This window comes from Phoca vitulina, unplaced genomic scaffold (genome assembly GCF_004348235.1).
Source record: "Phoca vitulina isolate PV1807 unplaced genomic scaffold, GSC_HSeal_1.0 scaffold46, whole genome shotgun sequence".
Lineage (NCBI taxonomy): Eukaryota > Metazoa > Chordata > Mammalia > Carnivora > Phocidae > Phoca > Phoca vitulina.
Genome location: NW_022589749.1, coordinates 601,370 through 624,942, shown reverse-complemented (window position 1 = coordinate 624,942; position 23,573 = coordinate 601,370). Strand labels below are relative to the sequence as shown.

The 23,573-nt window shown below is 56.8% G+C and overlaps 1 protein-coding gene across 4 annotated transcripts; it reads right to left on the bottom strand.

The window, feature by feature from the left end:
• Window positions 1–1,133: 1,133 nt before the first annotated feature.
• On the bottom strand, window positions 1,134–22,598 carry MSI1 (musashi RNA binding protein 1). 4 transcript variants are annotated; one of them, XM_032431537.1, is made up of 15 exons: window positions 22,495–22,598; window positions 22,285–22,325; window positions 21,637–21,718; window positions 21,454–21,538; window positions 18,518–18,559; window positions 16,863–16,955; window positions 13,203–13,251; window positions 11,945–12,027; window positions 11,380–11,497; window positions 8,425–8,505; window positions 7,101–7,157; window positions 4,061–4,129; window positions 3,185–3,372; window positions 2,693–2,756; window positions 1,134–1,331 (listed from the first exon to the last, which is right to left on the bottom strand). In XM_032431537.1, exons 1-14 carry the CDS (start codon window positions 22,551–22,553, stop codon window positions 2,715–2,717), a joined length of 1,089 nt encoding a protein of 362 aa, XP_032287428.1. In that variant the 5' UTR covers window positions 22,554–22,598; the 3' UTR covers window positions 1,134–1,331; window positions 2,693–2,714. The 4 variants fall into 4 exon arrangements, with proteins under 4 accessions (XP_032287428.1, XP_032287429.1, XP_032287430.1 ...); XM_032431538.1 differs by having other exon boundaries at window positions 3,185–3,339; XM_032431539.1 differs by lacking the exon at window positions 7,101–7,157.
• Window positions 22,599–23,573: the final 975 nt, after the last annotated feature.

The window sequence follows — 23,573 nt, the reverse complement described above, 5'->3', positions numbered from 1 at the left end:
ACTATGATGGGGGAGAGAGCTTAGGTCCCCAGCCTCAGACCTGGGGGAGAGGGACACAGAGAGGGGGACAACAACAGGTAGGTGGGCCTCAGCCCTGCCATGCCAGCCAGGTCACTCACTGTTCATGAAGAGTCAGACCCTGAGCCTCTTTTTCCTTTGAAGGGGGCTTGGGGGCTCGGGGCTGCCAAGGGTCTCTGGCCATGGGACCATCCTGGTGGGAAACTTCAGTGAGAGAATGTGGGGGTTCCCTGAGAAGCCCTTTGCTTTCCCCTGGGGTCCACCCCTTCCCAAAGTACCCCCTTGATGCCCGCTCATGGGGGGCTCAGAGCAGAAACCGTGAAGGCCTGACCTAGGTAGGGGGCAGGGGGAGACCTTTGGAGAGTTAATTCCTTCCCAGCAGTGGCCCCGGGCGAGCCCTTCTCTTTCCTCACCCCTTGGCCCCATGCTGGGTTTTTGGGGTGAGCAGGCCCAAGGCCTTGAGCCCTAGGGCCTGAGCGAGCGGGCTTGCCTTGGCCACAGCTGAGGCCTGCAAGCTTACAGTAACGGTGTCTGAGGAGGAGACAGAAACACAGGGGGACACCTTTGCCAGGTGGGGCGAGGCGATGCCCTCACCCCTGAGGGGTCTTACAGAGGGGTAGGGGCTTCACCTCACAGTATTTACATATGATACAGGACGGGATGGTTCCAGGGGCTTGGCCTGGCTGCAACCCTGTCCTCCTTTCCAGGGCTGGAGGGAGGTGGCCAGGGGCCCACACCCACATAGACATTTTGTTCTCAGCTGGTGGGGGGGGCACCTGGCCCCTTGCCCCCTGCGGCCTGGGGCTTCACATTCACAAACCTAGAAATAGTTTAAAAAACGGTTTCTTAAAAAAAAAAAAAAAGAAAAAAAGAGAAAAGGAGGGGAAATCAGAATAAAAAACAAGCATAGGGCTTGCGGCCTGCAGCAGACCCCCTCCGCCCTCACTCTAGCTATGCACAAATACAAAAGCCTTCTGGGGGGGGGAGGGTCCTATGGGGGTGCGGCAGGGAGGGAGGGGTGCAGACCTGAGAGGGGAGAACCAGGGGGGTGGGGGCCAACCGGCTAATCCAAAATAAATAAAAGCGGGAGGAGAGGGGCAGGTGGGGGAGGGGAGCCAAGGGCGGAAGAGAGGGAGGTTAGTAGGGGAGCCAGACGCTGTCCGGGGGCAGCAGGGCAGGGGCCGGGCCTGGGGAGTTGGGGGCAGGCAGTAGCGGTCCGAGTCGCTGCGGGGGAGGGGGCGGCGGCTGCGGCTGAGGTGTCCCCGCCCCCTCGCTGGCTCGCTGTGGTCCTCAGTCAGCTGCAGGCTGGGGCGCTGGAACACAGCAGGAGGTTACAGGGAGGCCCTGCGGCCACCTGCCGCCGCCCCCGCCTCTCTTTGGGGCTCCCGGAGGCTCCCGGAACCCAGGTAGCCTCTCCTAGCAGAGCTCTGTTCGCACACTTCGCAGGCTCTGTTCCCTGTTTGGAATGCTCTTTCCCTAGATTTTTGCATGACTGGATTTATTTAAAATGTGGCACCTTCTCAGAGGCACCTTCTCTGAACCTCTAATCTGAAGTAGCCCCTTCACACATAATTTGGAAGTTCCTCATTTGTCCACTTGATTTTTGTCTGTAGAATGAGAGAGGGGCCTTGTCTGTCTCCTACATCCCTCCTTCCTGAAACGGTGCTCAACTGACTAATAGTCGTTGGAATAAATGCAGGAAGGAAGGAAGGAACAAACGAAATGTCCCGGGTCCACACAGTACCCCGCGTGACCATGTGTACAGAGTTCCCTCTCTCTCTCACTCTCCGGACCTGAGTATATGTTGACAGTATCCCGTTTTAATGGCTGTGTAATATGCCGCTGTACGCATACGCTCTGATTTACTTAACCACTTTCCTTTTGATGGGCATTTCAGTGTTTCGCAGTTTTTAATTTTTTAAAAAAAATTTTATTTAAGTAATCTCCACACCCAACATGGGGCTCAAACTCAAGACCCTGAGATCAAGAGTCACACCCTCTTCCGACTGAGCCAGCCGGGTGCCCTGGTTTTTGGCAGTTTTTTAAATAAATGCCTAGAAGTGGCCTCGTTGGGTCAAGGGCATGACTGTTTAAAACCTGGGCACACAGTGCCAGTCTGCCCTTTGGAAACCCCAAGACAAAGACAATTTACATGTTGCTTCCCCTACACCCTCATCAATGTGGGGCATTAGCAATCTTAAAAAAAAAAAAATCTTTGTCTGACAGGTGGCATGGACTGCCTTGTTGTGATTTTCTTTTCTTTTCTTTTTTTTTTTTTTTTTTTAAGATTTTACCCATTTGACAGAGAGAGACACAGTGAGAGAGGGAACACAAGCAGGGGGAGTGGGAGAGGGAGAAGCAGGCTTCCCACGGAGCAGGGAGCCGGATGCGGGGCTCAATCCCAGGACCCCGGGATCATGACCCGAGCCGAAGGCAGACGCTTAACAACTGAGCCACCCAGGCGCCCCCTTGTTGTGCTTTCCATTTAGTTTTGATGTAGCAGGCTGAGCAGGTTTCAGGTTCACTGACCACTGCGGTTATGAAAGTTCTGTCTCCCCCCTGGACTGTGGGCTCCATGAAGGCAGGGAGAAGGTCTGTGGCCCAGACGGGGCTTCCCAGTGCCAGCCCTCCCAGAGCCACCCCACCCCCCCAAGGCCCCGGCCCACCTCCTCACCTCCTGCCACCTGATTCCTGCTTCAGTGGTACCCATTGGTGAAAGCTGTGGCAATCAAAGGGCCCTGGGGAGAAAAGAATTTGACTCCTAGATTCCTAGGGACGCAGAGAAGGCCCAGGGGCTCCTTTCTTCGGAGGAACACCGAGGTGAGGCACAGACCGTTCTCTAGCCTTGCCCATATCGCCCCCACTGCAGATGCGCTACAAGATTCTCTGGGGTAGGGCTTGGAATCTGCATATTGCCAGTACCCTGGTTAAAATGAGGACACTCCTGAGCTAGAATCTAGCCTCCATGTGGCCAGAGACAGTGAGTCTGCGTGGTATCCCCAGAGCCCACCTAATGCCTGGCACACGGAATGAATGATGAGCCCCACTGTTCCCCCTTGGTGACCATCTTTTTCCATCCATCCTCCCTCGGCCCCCTTCTGCCCCTGCTAACAGACAAAACCTCTCCCTCCTCCAATTTCTGAGTCTTCCAGGACTGGCCACTCACCCCAAGACTGTGGCCGAAGCCGGTGCTGGGGGCGGGGCTGGCAGCGCTGATGTAACTGCTGACCCCCGAGTCCTGGTTGGCTGCCCCATAGAGCTCGGCCATGGGGCCGGGGCTTGTGGTCCCCAGGAAGCCCCCTGTGCGGCTGGGAGTTGAACCTGGAGGGGGAGCCATCGTCCAGGGGTGAGAGCCTGGCAACCCAGAAAGAAGACGGTGATAGCCCCGGCGCCCACTGCTGCCCCACGACACCCCCCTCGAACCCGTTCCACCCACCGTGACCTTGAGCCTTCCCTTTCCCTCACCCCTACATCCCAGCGGGGCCTGTGGGTCCACCGGCTGGAGGCCTCCCCAAGTCCACTTTGCCGCCTCCTCACTGACCTCCAGGCCTCCCCTCCTGAGCCCCTGCAAATTCTCTCCCCATCCGGCAGCCGAGTGCATGTTCCAAAATCGACATCGCTCCACTGCTTCAATGTTCCATGTCTCCCCAGGACCTGGTTCCTCCTGCCTCGTCCTCCCCACCCCCCAATCCTATACTCCCCCCCGCCCCCCATACTAACTGGCCTCTGCTGGGGACACTTTTCTTTTTTGCCTTCAAATCGGAAGTTAAAGAGCCGGGCCTCTGGGAAGCCTTCCTGAGAGGCTCCATCTGTGAGCGCCTCTGGAACCTGACTCCCCCCGCCGCCCCCAGCAGAGCAGGTCCGTCCTTTGTCACACCCGACGCCCCCCCCAGCCTGCAAGCCCAGGAGGACACGGGGTCTCCTCCCTGGCTGGCCTCCCAGGTGCTCTGGGAAAGGGTGGCAGTGGCTACCTCCTCTCCCCTCTAGACTTCCCTGCCCCCTAACACCCCTTCTCTGCTTCCTGCACCCCAGAAGGCCTCACCTGTCCCTCGAACCACAGCCGCCGCCGCCGCCGCCGCCGCCATTGGTCCGTAGGCAGTGAGGGGAATGGCTGGAAGGAAAGGTATGGGCCCTTCAGTGTGGTGGCCAAGGGGATGGAGGTGGACAACCGCGGCCCCCTCTGGGCAGAGTCTCTCCAGCCTTACCCCCCCCCCCCCCAGAGGGTCGGGGCAGCGCCAGCATGGAGGCAGAAAGCACTCCCTTGGGCCACCAGCTGTACCCTGACCCACGGAATGGATGGAGAAAGGTAGGAGAGCGGATGGCTTCCTAGCAATGGACTCGACCTCAGTTTCCCCCCTGGACTCAAGGGACACACTTGAACAACACAAAACTCAGGGTGGGGAGCGGGGCACCCCACCCTGAGCTGCTCTGAGCGATGCTCCCTACTTCAGAGAGTGCCCTTGGCTGGATGGGACCACCTAGCCCAGAGGTCCCCAGGAGGTTATGGCCCACATCCCAACCCCAGGCGACGGCAGCGAGTGCCTGACTGACGTGGGCTACAAGAAGCCGGGCCTGTTGCCTCAAGGTGGGACCAACCCTGAGGTACCAGGGCATGTCCCAGAGCTCCCTGTGGGATCAGGAGGAAGCCAGACTCCAATCCAGGCCATAATCCAGCTTCAATCCTTCCGCCTGTCCTGTTTTCTCTCACTGTCCTTCTCCTGAGGCCACACCCTCAGTAAATTGGGTGCACCCAATTCCCCGCCTCAGGGTTCCCCTGACTGCCACCCAACCGGAAATGACCATTCTCTCCCCAAACTCCCCTAGCCCCTTCTCTTTGGTCCCCTCTTCAGACAGAGATATTGGTATTCCCTTGTTTGCGGTCTACCTCCACAGTGCCCAGCACCCTGCCTTATACACAGTAGGTGTTTAATAAATGGCTGCTGAAGGAGTAAAAGGAACCTCTTCTTTTTTTTTTTTTTCCCAAAGATATCTCTACAACCAATGGGGGACTTGAACTCACAACCCCGAGGTCAACAGTTGCATGCTTTACAGACTGAGCCAGCCAGGCGCCCCTAAAAGGAACCTCTTCTTAAATAAGTGGTTGGCTTGAACCTGGAGCTCCCTTGGGCCGGGGTAGTGGGGTGAGCGCCCCCTACTGCTCGGCTCTGCCACTGCAGAACCAGGGTCAACCGAGTTGGCATTTGCCCTCAGGGATACAGTCTCCCATCAGGAGATGCACTCTCTGGGGGCTGTTTTGGTGACCTTGACCCTGAACTGGTACTGGACTTGGGGCTAGGGACTCCGTTAATGGCCCCAGAAAATTCTTGGCCAGGCCTTTGGTCTGGGGGATTAAAGTCTGGAGACAGCATGATTCCCACACTATGAAGGAGCCTTGCCTAAGAGCCATATAGTTGACTCCTCACCCCGACGTCCCCTCCCTTGGCCACCCCCGCTAAGGCAGCCCCCTGCCCCTGGCCCTAAGGCCTTAGAACATCTCCCTGTTTTATTTTCCTTGTGGAACTTCTCACCCTCTGCAATTATTCATTTGCGTGTCTACTTATTTACTGCTCTCTCCACTGAAATATCAGCTCCAGGAGGCAGGGACATTGTCCATCTCATTCACTGCTGTATCCCCACCTGGACCAACATCTGGCATGGTAAATGTCTACTGAATGCCTGAAGGAAACACCCACATCTCCTGAAGGCAAGAGAAAAGTTCAGACCCCAGACCTCCAGGGAAAATCTCCTCCCCTGTACCAAGCTAGCTGCTGAGGGGACATGTCTTCTCTCATTCTTTTGAGGGCAGGGGGTGGGCTCTGAGGTCTGGTTCTTGGTCTGGTTCGGCCTTTCCACAAAGCAAAGTCAGCTAAGCCAACCTGAGTAAGTGCTTATCACAACTGTAAAGGATTACTCATTTATATAATAAGTGTTTGTTTTCCTCTCTAGACTGCAGGTCCTGTGAGAGCAGGGCCTGGCCCTGTCTTGTCCCTGCGCTGCCCCCAGGGGCCTGGCAGAGTGCCCCACATAGTAGGTCCTCAACACAAAGTTCTTAAATGAGGAGAAAAGAACCCCCCTTCCAATACCCCCATGGCAGGTCAAACCCAACTCTGCTCAGGGAGGGGCCTCTACCACCCCCCACCTACAGGACTCTTTACTCCCTCCCCTTTCCTCACCCCCTGGTTTTCTTCCCCTTCCCCATTTTGGGGGACCCCTGAGCACCCCTTGGAAGGAAGGTCTCATCGAAAGCAGCAACCATGCTCACGTCCTCCACACACGGCCAGGTTGGGGGGGAGAGTCTGGGGTGGGGTGGGGGGAGAAGCAGGTTGAACAGAGAAACCCCTTGCAGCCCGCCTCATCTGCACATGCCCCTCCCCTCCCCTCGGACTTGGCGGGGCCCCAGGTCCGGAGCAGAGCTGACAGGCCCAAGCAAGGGCTGCAGCTGGAGAGATGGCTCCCGACAGGGCCAAGCGACTTCATCCGGCTTGCTGGGAAGCTGCAAGTGGGCAGCCTGAGGGCTGGATTTGGCCCTCAAATAGGTTTCATTTGGCCTGCAGTGGTTTAACAATTTGGAATTTGTTGCCAACATTTGAGAACGATTGAAAAATCCATTCAGAAGCAAAAGCCGGGTTTCTGGCTTCTCTCTGAAACGGACATCTCAAAGTACTAGGTGTGCATCCCCTCCCGGCCAGGGTGGGCTGGCACAGAGTGGACGCGTGCGCACTCCAGTCTGTCGAGGACCCCGCCCGGCCCACTCTACTGAGTTTGAGACCCTGGCGTCTTGACTGCTGGACCCCAGAGTCTACTCGGTGCCTGGCACATGGGAGGCGCTAAATAAATATTTGCCAACTAGATGAATGAGTGATTTCTCCTCCATCTGCTGGGCTTGGCCCCATGCCCCACCCTTCAGGGCCATGTAGCTACACAGACTGGCCAGGGCCTGGGCGGAGTCCGTTGTGTCCCCACAGCCAGAGGGCTGTTGGACAGGAGCAAAGGGTCCCACTAGCTTTCCCCGGGGAAGACCCCTGGGTTCTTCTCTTTCTCCCCGTGCGGCCTGTGAGGTGTAGGAAATCCGAGCGACTGACCTGTAAGCTCGGGGAGGACTGGGGCGCTCGGGAGAGGGGTCCGCTCTACACGGAATTCTAAAATGAAACGTAAAACAGCTTAGGAAGGTACAGGGGAGGTCCCTGGGGCACGGCCCAGGGAGGACGGATGCACCCACAGGGACACTGGGTAGGGGGACAGGCCATGCACAGGACCCAAGAGCTGGGATGGGGAGAGCACGGTGCCCAGCAGGCAAAGGTGGAAAAGACACAGGCAGAGGAGAGACAGGGAGGAGAAGAGCAGGGAGAGTTGCCACCTACACCCTGGGCTCGGGGCGATGCCGGAGCGACCGTTCTGGGGTTTCTGAAAAGATTTGAGATTGCACCAAAACACCTCCCAGAATCCTCCTCTTTTCCTGCTTATTTGTTTGTTTGTTTGTGGGGAGGAGCTAGTGAGGCGGCATTGATGAAAAACAGTGACCCCAGAGCAGGTCGGACTCAGGCTGGGTTCCTAGCTCCACCACTTTCTAGATGATGGGTCATCTTAGCAAGTCACTTTGCTCTCGGAGACCATTTCCTCACCTATAAAATGAGGATGGTCATCCTTCCCCCGTGAGTGTTGTCAGGATTAGACAACATAATATCGAGAAAGGACTCCAAGCTGGACAGCCCAAGAGGCAAGGACGCAAGTGCTTAGGGACCCTCAAAAAAAAAAAAAAAAGGCCAAAAAAGAAAAGGAAAAAAAAAAAGCATGCAAAAATTTGACGTCTGATATTTCAAAGAAAACAACACTGAAGAGCCATCATGGCAAAATTCAGAACTTTGTTGGGCTTCCTGCCACTTATTCTAAGGTCTAGTGTTATTTTTATTTTGCATTACAAATGAGGGTGGTGATCATCAGGGTTTTGGATTGCTTTTCAGCATTCAGGGCCGCAAAAGGTCTTGTGGGCCTTAAAAGGGCTCAGCGGAGCACGTGGTCATTGTAAGCGTGGCCATAAAGACACAGCTGGCGACGGCCCTCAGGGACGCTTCCGCCACAAGTCTGATGTCTTCTTTGGTGGAAGTGGCAACTCGGAATGGCGTGAGGAGGGGAGAAAGGCAGGAGGCAGGCAGAGATCGGCCTGGGAGAGAACCGTGCCATGCAGGACCACGCGGGGGTGGGAGGGGGTTATCCCCAGCTTCTGGGGAGGAGAGGAGGAGGGGATGGTGGGGAGAGGTGCTCCTTCCTCAGACATGCCCTTCCTTCCAAGCCTCCAGCAGGCAGACCACCCCCCCAGCCATGCACCCCCAGACACCGCCCTGAGGACTCAGACTGCCCAGGAACTGGGGACATGCTGGCAACAGAGGGACACCAAGCAGGACTTACCGGGGAATTGGTAGGTGTAGCCAGGGGCGAGGCCTGTATAACTCCGGCTGGCATAGGTTGTGGCCTGGAAACCGGGGTAACCTGATAGGGCAAGGGGGCTAGTGTTAGATGCCTCACCTAGTGCTCAGACCCTGCTCAGTGGGCTTCGAAGGATCTGAGCCACTCGTCTCCCTCCCCACCTCATAGCGCAGATAACAGCCACATTTACCAAACACCTTCTGCATGCCAGGCCCTGGGCTAAGCCCACTGCATACTTCATTCTCTCCTTAAGCCTCACAAGAATCCTAAGAAGCAGGTACTATTAGGAGCCCCATTTCACAGATGGGGAAAACTGAGGCTCAGAGAGGTGACATATTGGCTGAGAATAGTCCAAACCCTTACCAAGACCCTTCGTGCTCTGGCTCCTGCCTCATTCCTGTCCTCATCTACACTCTCCTGCAGTCACATTGGTCTCCCTGCTGTTTCTCAAAGCCACCAAGCTCCTTCCCACCTCAGGGCCTTTGCACAGGCTGTTTCCTCTGCCTGGAACACTCTCCCCCTGCCAGGTTTTCCCATGACTGTGTTCTTGTCGTTGTACAAGTCTCAGCTCAAATGTCACCTCCTTGGAGAGGTCATTCTTTTTTTTTTTTTTTAAGATTTTATTTATTTTTTTTGACAGAGACAGACACAGCGAGAGAGGGAACACAAGCAGGGTGAGTGGGAGAGGCAGATAGAGAAGCAGGCTTCCCGCTGAGCAGGGAGCCTGATGTGGGGCTCGATCCCAGGACACCAGGATCATGACCTGAGCCGAAGGCAGACGCTTAACAACTGAGCCACCCAGGCGCCTCTGGAGAGGTCATTCTATAAGAGTCCTCCCTCCCATCAGTTACAATATTTATCAATTACCCCACAGCACCAATGATCATTATCTGAACTTATCCTAGGTTGGTTTTTTTTTTTTTTTTAATTTTATTTATTTAAGTAATCTCCACACCCAATGTAGGGCTCAAACTCACGACCCTGAGATCAAGAGTCACACACTCCTCTGACTGAGCAGCCAGGTGCCCCTCCCAGGGTTTTTTTTTAAAAGAGCTGATTATCTGTCTTCCCCATCTCTTATTTCTGTATCTCCGGGACAAGCTCCTGGTGCCTGCTACTTGTATGCATCTAATAAAATGCGCAGCTTTGCCAGAAAAATCATATAGTAATAACGAGACTGGAATTCGCATTCAGAGCTAACTGGTTCCAAGTCTCTTAACCACCAATGCCTGTATTGGTGTAATTTCCTTCTTTGTCATTTTTTTAAATGGGGTGAAACCAGCTAATGAATCACCTTGAAAAGAAAACGGGTCTCAATGTTCCAGACCGAAGGAGGCTAGAGAGACGAGACAACTAAACGCAATACCCGATTCTAGCCCGGATCTTATTTGAGAGGGCAAAAACGTGCTATAAAGAACATTATTGGGTCAACTGATCAAATTGGAAAATAGATTAAAATATTGGAGTGACATAAATATATGAAGTGGATTATTATCCCGTGGCTTCATGAGCAAAATACCCCTAATCTGAGGAAATACACGCTGAAGTATTTAAGGGTTAAGGGCCATAATGCATTTAACTTAAGCTCAAATGATTCAGTAGAAAATCACCAAAGTATTGTGTGTGTGAGTATGTGTGTGTGCGTGTGAATACACATACGATATGTGCACACATATACACGCATACACAGAGAGAGCACGTGACAGCAAATGGGGTATGATATTAACGGGTGAGTCTGGTAAAAGGTATATGGATATTCTTTGTACTATGTTATTTTTGCAAGTCTTCTGAAATTTTGAAACTACTTCCAAATAGAAAGTTAAAAGACAACTTCAAGAGAAGACAGTGCCCTGTGTGGAGTCTGCTCTCCTCACCCACTCTATCTGTGATCTCAATCCCGACCTTCTAGCCCAGGCCATGCCCACCCACCACCTCCTGCCTCTGAATTCCCAGAGCACCCCTCCCTCCGTACCTGGCAAAAAGACTCCTCTGTACTGTTCTCTTTCTGTGTGTACGCATCTTGTCTCTCCAGGGAGACCGCGAGCTTCCTGGGCGGCCCAGCTCAGATTGTGGGCCCCAAACATTGCTGACTCCTACTCACCTTCCAAGGCACATGGCGACCTGCACTGACTCCGGGGAGCCTCCTGGACCACCAGGTGGGTTTCGGGTGCCTCCGTGGGCCTCCCACAGCCTCCCATCACTATATGTTACCATCGCCTTTTGACTCCTGCCTCCCGCTTGATGGGAAAGCCCAGGAGGGCAGGTCCTGCCCCTCAGAAACTGCTCAATAGATATTATTTGGGTGAACAAGCAGCAGCTGCTTTCTTTTTGCTCTCCCCAAAGTCTTTGGGTCATTGTAAATGCTGTTCCCTCTGCCTGCAACACTTTACCCTTCCCTTCTCCCCTGACCTCCTGTAACTAGCACCTACTCACCCCACGCCCTCAGCTTAAATGTAACTTCCTTTCTGGCTTCTCCAAACCTCGGTCCCAGTTCTCTATGCCCATGCTCTCTTGGCCCCCTATACTGTTCCATCCTAACCCTACTTACTTATATTCTTACTTGTTTTCCCTGCCAGACCACAAAGCTCCAAGGAAAGTCACTGTTATATTTGCTGGCATAGCTCCTAGCATCTATAGCTGCTCAGTAACTACGAGATGGATGGATGGATGGATGAACAAATGGACAGATGGACAGAAGGATCAATGAAGAAGGAGCAGCTGGGCCATTTTCCGGCTACCGCCAGAGGGCAGCACCCCACAACCCAATGGCCCCACCCTGGGTTGGCTTGGAGGCTTGAGATCCTTGGTCCCCACTCCTGCCCGGTGACTCACGCAGGAGGGCAGGCCACAGAGGAGAGGCAACACGTACGCAGCCCCTGGGAGCCCTGGGAGCAGTTGCGGGCGGGAAGTAGCCACACGTGCAGGCCTAGCACATACCCAGCATGCCAATGCCCAGCATGAAGGCGTCCATCCCATAGGGCATGACTCGAGACCTCCCCCGGGCTGAGCCCGTCGGCGACATCACCTCTTTTGGCTGAGCTTTCTTACATTCCACCTGCAATGAGACCTGATGGTCAGTCCCTCCTCCGGACGTAGGGTCGTAGACCCTCTGGTTCCCTAGCCGGCCTCCTTCCTGTTAGGTTCATAGATACCATTTATGGCGTGCTTGCTGGGCGCTAGAGATCATGTAAACAGTTCTGCAGGCAGTTAGGGCTTACACCAAGCCCAGGAGGGGGCATAGGCTGCCTCAGACGCGGGGAAGTCATCTCCCTAATGAACAGACTAGCAAGTGGTAGAGTGAGGATGTTAATCCAGGACTCTCTGACTCCACGAGCCATGCTTTTGAACCACCAGGAGACACTGGCTTCCTGTCCAGATCTTCAGGGGGTGGGAGAACTGGCTCTGCCCCGCGGACTGTGATTCCCTTCTGCCTGCCTCCAGAACCTCCGAGTGCCCGTGTCTCTCTCTCTGCACCTCCACCCGTCCGGTCTCCCCCACTCACCATTTTGTTGTTGATTTCATGGAAGTGTATTTCACACACTTTCTCCACGATGTCCTCACTCTCGAACGTGACAAACCCGAACCCTAGAAGGCAAAGGCGGACACAAAAGCCAGGGTTTATGGTCAAAACCCAGCCCCGAGTGATACCACACCAGCACTCCTCTTTCACGGGCCAGTGCCCGAGAGTTAACGGAAGCCTCCGCCCACAGCCTGGGAACCTCTCAACTCCCCTCCTGCTGAGACAGGGTTTCTAGTCCCCACATTACAGATGCGAAAGCCAAGGCTCAGAGAAGTGAAGTGACTTGTCCAAGGTCACACAGCAAATTAGAAAGCGTTAGGGCCGTCATGAAGATACACTCAACATGCCTTTTCGCTTTCTCAGATGCTTTCCAAAGGAAGGAAGAACACACACAAACACTTACGTACATTTACACTAAAGTGTACACACCCAAACCTATGTACACAGTCACACATATACACAGATGTACACACACACACACATATACCTAGGGACCCATACATCATACAGAAACTTGGCAGCGCTCACAAAGGCCCCCCTACACATGAAGAGTTACCATGACACACAAGACACATGCAAATATTCAGACACAGACACCCTCGCGTGCACAGATACAAATACACACACACATACATACATACGTGCACACCCCAGCACACATCCCAATCCCCAAACAGGCTAATACACCCTGAAGCAACTGGAGAAACAACCCCACCTCCTCCCGGGTGTGCCCCAGGGGTTGGAATGGGATTTCTCAGAAGGCAAGGCCCTTGGGAGAAAAACAACCGGGCAATGCACACTGTGGCCCAGATGCTCACAGGTTCAGGGGCAAGGGGGTTGGGGGCTGGGCTCAGCCCGTGGGTCGGGGTGGGAGCGGGAGCAGACTGTGGAGTCAGCCTGACCCTGGGGCGGCCTGGCCTAAGCTCTGGTTACCAGGGACAAGGTAAGCCCCCGCAGATACCAGCTCGGGCGGGGGGTGGGGGGGGGGGGGCATTGAGGGCTCAGTTTGGAAGCGGGGAGGTTGCTCCTCTGCTCCTCTCGGGTGTCTGCAATTGGGCAAGTTTCTAGCACAGGAAACGGCGGGACAAAAGCCTTCTGTAAGGCCAGGCCCCGGAGAGGATGCAGATCCTTGGGGATAGGATGTCAGGAGGCAAGATGAAAGGGCAGCTGTGACCTGCAGCCCCCTGGCTGACCACAGGCCCCCAGCCTGGCCTGGAAAGGGGGAGGGGGCCACACTCACCTCGGTGCCGGTTGGTGGTTTTGTCAAACATCAACATGGCATCGTCCACCTGAAACAGAGCCTGCCATGGTGGACCCACCAGAAACCAGGGGACCCGCCACAACACAGCAGCAGGGGCTCGCTCCCACGCCCACGCCCCTCTCGTGCAGGCTAGGCTTTCTCTTAAATCTGCTCCCTGCGCATCTGCATCTGCAGCCCCACCTGGATGCCAAGGCACCTCCCATCCAACCACCAGATTCTCAATGGACCAGACTGCAAATATGAAGCACCAAATATGTGCCTGGCACTTTGCCCCATCATCCTCTCTACAGTCCCTGCAATGTAAGCGCCTCGTTTTGTAGATAAGGAAATGGGCTCAGAGAGGTGAAGTCACCAGGCCAAGGTCACACAGCAAATCCTAGACCAAGCCTGGGAGGAGGAGGAGGCGCGGAGTGGGTGCTAAAGAATGCAACGTGGGAGCAAGATAGAAAGGGGGAAATGAAAGCCTCTTCCCTTTTTGCAAAAGGCCAGGAGGACGGCAGCCACTCCAGCCAGACTTGACTCCCCTCTCCTGGTACAGATCTTTTCCTCTAATTGAGGTTTCCTTTTGCTAGAGGCTGTAATTAAAGCAAGTAGAGTTCAGTGCCTGGGCTGCTTGCCTCCCACTGACTGGGGGAGGGGCAGGGGGCTGAGGAAGGGGGGTGGGCTACATGATCCACCCCCCTCCCTTGCACCCCAGTCTCCTCTTCTTGCTACTCCCTCAAGGCATCCCCTTGGATACATGGACAGCCAAAGGCCTTAGCTTCGCTCCTGCAGTCCCATTTCCCTCCCTTTACCTACAGCGTGTGCTTCCTCCTTGTCCTCTTAATTCTTCAGCCAATGTCAGCCACCTCATGGGGTTAAGCTAAGGTCTGATTTGTCCTGAGTGGAAATCAAGGGCTGCTCCTGATACCTTCCCCCCACAACACACACATCCCACTTCAACCGCTGACCCTCCCCCAAATGGTCAGACACCCAAGGGATGAAGGAAAACTTCCTGAGGCCATGGGGTACAGCCTCTCCTCCACTCTCCTTGGCTCTCTTTCCAGCCTGTCATCTGCCTCATTAAAGTGGCAAAGGCAGCCCCTGAACAGGGTGGCCCCCCAGCTCTCCTTAGGTGCCAAGCAGCACCAGGCCTCTGACGCCCCCCTGGGAGAACCAGGACCCCACTAAGTCAGGAGGCAGCTGGGTCACTGGAGGATCTTAGAGGGAAATGACACCTCCCTCCCCAAGGAGCTTCCTGCTCCAGGGGCCTGCATCAGAGTGCCTCTGACACCCCCATCCTTATGGACCCACTCTGCATCCCAATCCCAAATCAGCTAGACCGTCCAAACTGGGCAGAAGCTTTAGGCTCCACACATCTTCCCCACCCCCTTGCTTAAACAATGGAAAAGAGAAATCTAGAAAGGAGAGTTGTGATAAAAATACAGGCTTTAAGTAGGACAGACTGGAAATGGAATCCAAGATCCCTGCCTTTGCTGGTTGGGTAATCTTGGACTAGGTTTCCTCGTCTGTAAAATGGGCGTAACAGTGTTTATCAATTGTATAGAGGAGTTAAATGACATGGCACCTGTAACACGAAATCACGTTACCTGGGACACAGCAAGTGCTTAATAAATAACAGCTATTTTGACCTTTATTATGGAGGGGCTCGCCCACAGTCACGTGGGGGAGAAGCAAAGCGAGAGAGCGAGCAACCCAACACCCCTTGCTTTGACGGTTCCATTAGGACAGCACCCAGGCCAGCTATGGTGATGGCCATCCTATAGAGCACCCTGACTTGTACTCAGTAATTATTTTTTGAATTAATGAATGAATAAAAGCCGCACCCTCTTCCTTAATCCTATAGCTCTGAGTTCCTGCCTGACCCACAAAGTGATTCAGCCCAAATCCACAGCCGTTCTGGCCTTCCTTCACCCAGCCCTCCAGCTCCCACCATTCCTGGCCCCCCAGACCCTTCAACCGGGCCTCGGCTGGACAGACCCCTAGCGAGGCAGTGGGGTTGAGGCCAGGGCAAGGAGCAAGGGAAGTGGCTGGGGGTCCAGGGGACCCCCACTGGTGTCCCCTCCTGGGGCCAGCTGAGGGGAGGGAGGCTCCCAGCCCAGTGTCCTTAATAGGCTTTGGTCTCCATGGGAACCCGGGGGCAGGGGGGCTCCGGCAGGGGGAGGGGAGGCGGCCGAGGCCTGCTGACCAGTGGGAGCCGCCAAGTTCGGCGGCCGCTAAGCCTGAGTGGCAGCCATGGCGGCTGACCATTGTTCCCCCCTCGGCGGCGGCCCCTCGATCCGGGCGGGGGGCCCCCCGCCGCGGGGCCCTTGGCATTCCCGGCTGTCCCCCTCGCTCCCTGGCAGCCTATTCTCCGGCTCCCCCTGGCCTCCCCGGGCCGGTTTCACATGCCAACGCCGATTTAGGCCCGAACAAAAGACGCGGCCGCTGACGGCTTCTCCTGGGGCCCGGTTGCCATGGCAACGCCGGCCCCGGGGGCAGGCGGCCTCCAATCACAGCTGCTGGATCAGATTAGTGCGAGCTCTAATGCTCGGCGCTCAGACACAAAGACACCCCGCCGGAGCCGAGCGGGCCTGCTGCTTCCCAGGAGCGCCCTTCCCTCTGGGGCCCAGGCCGCCGACCTGCCCTCCGTCCTGTACCCGGGTCCCCACGGAGGCGCCTGAGCCCAGGCCTTTGGCCCCCACGCCGCCAGCAGCCGCTGGCCAGGGGACCTCCCACCCTCTCCTCTTCTCCCCTAGAGACAGGGCCCTGGAAGCCCAGCCGGTCCCCAGCTCACATCCCATTCCCAAGGCCGCTGCCCTTTGCCTAGCAGGCAACTGAAAATGCCTTGCTGGGCAGGTAGAGACCCAGCCTGTAGCCTGTCTCATGTCATCGAGGACCAGGGACCCTAGCACTAAGCACAGCAGCCCTCCTTCACCCCCAGTCTTAAAACTTGGCCCCCTCTTTGCCATAGCCCCATGGGACCTTGATGCTCCCATCACTCACCTTTCTGGGGACAACCTATTGTCTGATGATGCCACATCTCCTTCGTAAACTAAATGGTCCAGAAATTTAAGCTCAATGCACCTCAGAGCAGAGAGCCAATCTGCTGGACCTGATCAGGAATTTAGGGTGCTCTCCGCAGTGCTCCCCCTCAAATAGCTAGGGGATCAGCACCTCCCCCCCAGCTCCCACCTGTGCAAGCTGGGCGCTGAGTGCAATTGGGAATCATATTTATTGCCTCCTTATCATCCTCACCAGGAAGGAGTGGGGGAAGGTGCAACCGCCCGTGGCCTGGACAGGTGCAAACTCCCAGGAGGCCAAGGGGTGACTGGATTGAACTGGCTAGGGGAGAGCAGCCTCCCTCGGGAGAATGAAGATAAGCAAGAGAAAAACACAGGGGGAGGGCAACAACAGGGACAGCTACTGTGTGGCTTCTCTCCCTGGGGATGTGTCCAGAGGCTGAGGCCCACAGATAGGAAAGGAGCCTGAACCATGAGGAGCCTGGCCTCACCCACGAAAGGACCCAGTCCCCTTTTCACCTTTTTTGCAGGAATTGGAATGACCTGGCTGGCCTCTGCTTGTACTGACCAATGAATGCTACAGGGCTTCCACAGCCCCTGAAAGCACCCCCAGCAAGCACCCCCAGTTTTGACCCACCTTCCCAAACTGCTCAAAATACTGCTTCACGTCCTCCACCGTGGTGTTCACTGATAGCCCCCCCACAAAGATCTTCTTCGTTCGAGTCACCATCTGTTAAGGGGAGGGAATGAGAAAGTGGGCATATGAGTCCTGTGGCCTACTGCCACCAGCAGGGGCTCGAGCCCTCCTGCCAGGGCACCAGCTGACAAGCTCTCTGTGGCCCTAGCTACTCGGAAGCCCCCCCAGCTCCCCCTTGGACCCCCACCTCTAGGCCTGTCATGGGCAGCTGTGCACCCCACACACTGGCTGGCCTGAGTGTGCCTTCCTCCCGCCTGCATCCCTGGGGTCTGTGTAGGGGAAAATGCCTTCCAGAAGGACCAACACAGGGAAGGGGGCGCGTTAGTGACCCAGACCTACAGTGTAACTCAGAGACCCCACCAGCACCCCTGGGAGAGACCAAAGCCCATCACAGGGTTCCCCTGAACTCAACGCCGACATTTTCCTCATCAACCTCCTCCCAACCCAACCTCTGGCAGCCCTGTGGCCCCAGCCCTGTTTTAGGAAGAACACATGGTCCTAATTACCCCAGGAGCGCATGGCTAATCCACAGCAATTCCCAGCCCCATCCTAACACTAAAGCACCTTCTGTCACCAAACTGCTTAATGGAATTAACCCAATTCCGACCATGTGCTCCCTGGTGCAGCTTCCTTCGAATACCTGCTCCATAATTGCTTTCAGGCCCTCTGCTGGATCCTTCTAGAGATGTCCCCTTCCTGTCTCCTAAAACTTGTCCCTCTCCCTTCGCTGTGGCAGGAGCTGGGCACCATGGTGGAAGCCACTGGCTCAAAACCTTAAAGCATCCTGGTTCCTACCAAACCCCTTGCAAAGGGGGAAACAGATCTCCCGAAGGGGGACCTAGTCCTAAGACACAAGTTAAGTCAGCAGACTCAGGGGTCCTCAGCTCCCTGTACTGTAATCAGCCTTCCTTCCTGTCCCCTATATTTAACCATTTAAAAATTAAGATCTGGCTATTTGCCTTGGGGCCTGGAATAAAATCTCAGGCCCCTACACTGCACCAAAAGTCTTGAATGCTATATAGCTCAACTGCTCAGAATGCACACACACCCAGAAAAACTTGCCACAGCCCTGGGGAAAGAGAGCACTGGGAGGGTAGCCACTCACCCAAGCTGAAAGACAAGAGGTGACCTACTCCCTGCTCCCTTCCCCCTCTGCAAGCTGAACACAGTGAACCCCAGAGGTAGGAAGGTGATTGGGGGGTCAGAGATAGCTCCCTGGCCTGACACTAGCTCAGCCTCAGGGGGTGTCTGTCCTGGGTTTGACCTCCACAGGGGCATTGGGTTTAGCCACTGTGATCTATGAGGTCAGAATTTGACTTAGGGTCCAAAGTGTACTGGCTTCAAATACAGGACAATGAATCCCCTGAGGGGTTCCTCCTTCTCCCAATACATGCAGCCCCCTCCCAGTCCACCCCAGAGCACAGATGGAAAGATGCAGGATGTCTTCAACCCACAGAGCAAGGACATTAAGAATCCTCCCTCTTCCCATCCCAGTCTATTCCAGAAACTCCAAACAGAGGTTCCAGAAGCATCTCCCATAGAAGGGAATCACTGCGTGAAGTAGCACAGCTCCTCCCAGACACAGACATACCCACCTTAGGCTGTGCTCGCCGAGGAAAGGCCACCTTGGGATCAATCTGAAAGAGAACGGAGAGGTAAAGGGGCCTTGGTTATCGCACTTCAGATGGGTGACCACACAGCCTTCAGCCCTGAGGACTTCTCTCATCCCAGGACACAGAGGTGACACAGAGGGGACAGAAATCACCCCAGCCTCTGGCAGAAAAGTATAGTGGTTAAGCATTTAGGCCCTAGTGCCAGGCTGCTGGGTTCAAATCCCACTTACACTGTTCCCCAGCTGTGAGACCCTGGGCAAGTTACTTAACCTCTCTGAGCCTCAGGGCCAAGCTCTCCTGCAAAATGGGCGAAAAGTAACACCCATCTCAAAGGGGTCCTCCACAGACTATTTGAGATAATGCTTACAAAGCACTTGGCAAGGTGTCTGGCTCACAGCAGGAACCCCAACAAAGTAAGCAAAGTCTTAATTCTTCAAGCACAGGGTACTCGAGGGTCCTCCTCACCTAACTGACTTCATACAGATGCCTGTCTAGGGGAGGCATACAATCCAGACTTTGGAAGCCTTGTGGATGGAAATACTCTTTGCTTCAAGGTAAGAGTTCATAAATCACCAGGAATGGACTCAGTTCTGTTCCCCCAATGCTATCGACATCTAACAGCCCTCTTTGAGGCTGCAAGCAAACAGCTCCCTGATAATGCAGCCAGGTTTGGAGTGAATCAGAGTGCAGCCTTTGGTAATGTGCAAGGGCATGGGACTTGGACTCCATCAGAAACTCTGGGCTCCAGGCCAAGCCTCTGATTTTGGTAACTTGCCCACCCCTCTGAGCCTCAGTTCCCTCATCTGCAAAGTGGGGATAATCACACGCACTTTCCCAGGGGCAGCCATGGGGAATCAAATGAGATAACACGGGTGAAAGCAGCCCTTTGTGAACTGCCCTTCATTGCGCAAACAAAGGTGCTATTACCAGCGGGCCACCTTTGCCCTTGGCTGTGAACAACCAAAGGAGAAAAGCAAGATGCACCTGGGTGCTCCTGGGTACTGATAAACAGAAAAAGCCAGGGCACGAGACATTGTGATCAATGCAGGACCTATGGGGCCTGGTCATTCCAGAGTTTCTTGCCATCCACATGGGTGGATACCACTCAGAAGTTCACCAGCCAATCGCAGGGAAGATCTATCTTTTCCCAAAGTTCCTTCCGTTCAAAACTCAGCCTCGTTCTGGGCAACCGGCGCTGGCTCCTCTCTGCCTAAATGGCATGAACCAGGGACCAGCCTCCTCTGGGCTCCCCCACTGGATCTGCCCACAGAGAAGGAACCTCTAAAATCCATGCTGGGGCAATGTCTCCTCTCTCCCAAAGTCCCACTGGGCTTCAGGGGAAATCAGGACTGCCCATTTCCCCTGTCTGAAGGTGTGATTTCGTACCTCTATGGACATTTTCATCCTTCTCTTTCTCCTGGAAGCAGCCTCCCCAGCCACCAGAGCACCTCAGACAGTCCCCCTGCGCAGACCCTGATGGGGAGATGGTACCCAAGCCACGTCCCACAGACCCACGCACACCCGATCCCTGACACACCCCACCTCCACTCTGACTCACAGCCGGTAACATAAATAAAACCCAACAAGTAAATAAAAGGTGAAAGTCAAAACCCAAAATAGACTCCCCACAATAAACCTCCCTCCCACCCCCCTCTCCCAGGCCAGCGAATGCCAAACACAAAGCCCTTGCCTTTTTGAGTCCCAAACCTCAGAAGGATGCCCATCACACCCTCCTTCCCCTCTTCTCTCTTCTCCTTATCAATCTTCCATGACCCCCCCCCACCCCACCCAGCCCCAGTCCCTAAATCTCAGCTTCCTGAGCTCTGCTGAAGCCATCAGTGCATTCTGAGGACAGGGGATGGTAGGAGAACTGGCAGCTTGATGGCAGATAATCACCAAAAACAATAGGGCACTGTCTCTCCACTCCCGGCTTGGGTCACTCAGTCTGCGCCAAGAAGATCCTTTCAGAGCCGGCAAAGTTGAGGCCTGGCCTCATTTGCTCATTACTGCGAGCAGGAGTGGGAGCCACTGGGCAGAGATAACAGGAGCTGGGGACAGGCGGTAATTTAGCAAATTCTTGGGCACAACCAGTTATTGTTGCAGGTAAACAGGAGCTGGTGACTGACCCAAGCAGGGAGGCCCGGGGCCGGAGGAGAGTGGGGGAGTGTGGAGAGAGAGATCACACTGTCCCGGCCCCCTGGCCTCCGGTCACCCCATCACAGAGTAACCCCTCCTCTGACTTTCTCCTTTTCCCTCTCCCCTAGAGCAGGGGCCTAGGCCAGCGCCCCCTGGAGGGCCCAAGACACTGGGGAGCAGTGGGACAGCAGTAAAATGTTTTAGGAGTTTGAATGCCAGAAAAGCAGCCTCCCCTTGGATCCAGCCCTCAGAAGGGTTGTTTCCAGGCACGCTAGTTCCCTTCTCATAAATCCCTTCATGGGCAAAGCAGGTTCATGTCTTCCACACAAAGCGGGGAGCGCATAGACCAAAAGGGGGGGGGGGGAGGGAGGGGAATTCAGTGATGCTTTGCCATTGGTTTGGAATGGTGGTGGTGGGGAGCCAAATTCTAGAGTCCAGAGAAGCCACGGGATGGGTCGCTGCAGCCCTGACTCACCCAGTTCGGGCTAGGGGAGGGCCCTGGCCCCACCCCAAGCTGCTCCGGGGAGGCATCAAGATTAGTAGGTATAGGGAGGGGCTGGGGGGGTGTAGCATCTCACCGCAGGCCTGGGATTTTTATCCTCCCTCTGCCCCCCGCCCCCCGACTCTGGTGACAAAGTTTCGGAGCTTGGCAGCCCTTCTACTCAGAAAACTCCTTCCTTCCTTAAGGACCCGGTCCAACTGTCCTCTGGGGAGAGTCCTGACCCTCTCCTCTGGCGGCCTCCCTCTCCCAAAGGACCCCCGACGCCCAGAGGGCCACTCACTGTTTTGGAGTCGAGCTCGTGCCGCGACTGCGCCAGCACTTTATCCACCCCCGCCTGGTCCATGAAAGTGACGAAGCCGAAACCCCTGCGCGCGGTAGTGAGGGAGAGGCAGATGGTTACAAGGCAGTGAGCGGCGGTGGAGGGGGGCGAGCCGGGAGCAGGAGGCGGGGGTGAGGGGCTCACCTGGATCTCTTGGTCAGAGGGTCCCGCATCACCAGACACTCCTTCACCTCCCCGAACTGGCCGAAGTATTCGCGCAGCCCTTCTGTAACCACACACCCGCCTTCGGACCAGCTCGGGCCCCGCGCCCTTCCCCCCCCTCCCCCGTCCTTTGCCCCCGGTGACCCCGCCGCGGCCCGGCCGCCCCCGCGCCGAGCAGCCTGCGCGCTCTCCACTGCCCCCCCTCCATAGCCCTCACCCAGCTCCCGTGGAGCCTTCTGGCGCCCACGGGGGCTCCAGGAAGCCGAGGGCCGAGCTGGGCTGGAGGGGGGACGGCTCCGGCCGGGTTCCCGCCGCTCCGGGAGCCGCCTCACAAAAGTTTGAGCCGCAGGTGCGAGCGGAGTTGGCGCTGCCGCCGGCGGGTCCCGGGGGCCCAGCCCACCCCCCGATGCCCCCTGAACCCCTCATCTCCTCCCCTCCACCCGCTGGGCCATGCGCGCTCGCCGATCGCCCTGCGCTCTCGGGGTCCCCGGGCGGGGCGCGAAAGAGGGCGCGGGGGCGCCCGGGGTCAGCAGGGCGCAGGGCCGGGCTGGGGTGTCCGGTTCCGGGGAGCCGGGGGGGGGTGTCCAGGGTGCCCTGCCTTGGCCGGCGGGCGCTCCCGGGCTCGCTCACCCTGCGTAGTCTGCCAACTGAGTCCCCCGATGAACATCTTGCTGCGGGAGGAGGAGAGACACAAAGGGCCCGCGTGAGCGCCGGGCGCCAGGGCGCAGGGGGCGAGGGCCCGGGCCCCGGGGAGGCCCGGCCCGACCCGGATCGGCCATGTTGGCGGGGCCGGGGCGGGCGCGGGCCGGGCAGGCCGGGCCGGGCCGGGCCGGGCCGTACCAGGGGTCGTGCGGCGAGTCCGGGGAGGCGAGGCCGGGCTGGGGCGCGTCAGTCTCCATCGGGAGCCGCGGGCGGCGCGGGCAGCGGAGCGGCGGCGGCGGCGGCGGCGGCAGCGCTCGGCGCGGGGCAGATGAGGAGCGCGGCGAAGGGGGCCGGACGGACAGGCCATGCTGCCCCCTCCCCCGACCCCGCTCGGGCGGGCGGGCGGGGACGGCCGAGGGGAGGGCCCGCCGGGGGCCGACCTGCCGGCTCCTCCCCCCGCCGCCCTGCGCGCATAAAGCCCCGCGCTCGCCCGCGCGCCCGGGCGCCCGCGGAGGCGGCGGCGTCTGGACCCCGCTCCCACCGGGCTCCCGGGTCCCCGAGGGCGAGAGAGACCCCGAATCCGGAGGCGGGCCGGGACCAGGGCGCGGCCGCACCCCCCACCCACCCCAGCGCGGGGCCGGGCCGTGGGAACGCCCTCCCGGAATGAAGCGCTTCCCGGTGCCTTCAAGGTAGCTCGGTTCCGGATCGGGGACCCCCTAGTCCTCCCTCTCAGGTCCCCGCTATCCAGAATTTAAGAGCTCCCCAATCTCCCTGGGTCGGGAGGGGGATAGCCCCAGTGCCCCCCTCTTCCATGCCCCCTGCGTTCCAACTGGTGGAGGAGCCCTCCATTCCCCCCAGTGGGAATGAGAAGCTGCCCCCAATTTCCTCAGAGCCTGATTCAGGGCTCCCCCTCAGTAGCCCTGAGTCCACTCCCAGTGTCCCATATCCTCTATGTCCAATTTGGGGAACCCTTTCAATGCCTCGCGTCTCGAATGGGGAGACTCCCATCAGCACCCCAGTAGAAACCGTGCCAGTTTCCTGAATCCCTTCCCAGCCCCTGCTGTCCTCTTCAACTCCCCCAAATCCCTTCTGTATGGTCTATTGAGGAATCCCCCTATTCCAAGCCCGGGTTCCCAGTTTGCTGCCACCCGCACCCCCCAGTGTGAGGAGTCTTCACTGTTTCTCTCACTCCTGGCTCACTTGTCAGCCCTACTCAGACTTCTGGTTGGATTCGGGAAAGCCGGTTCCGGACGCTCACCGGCCCTCCCCACCGAGGC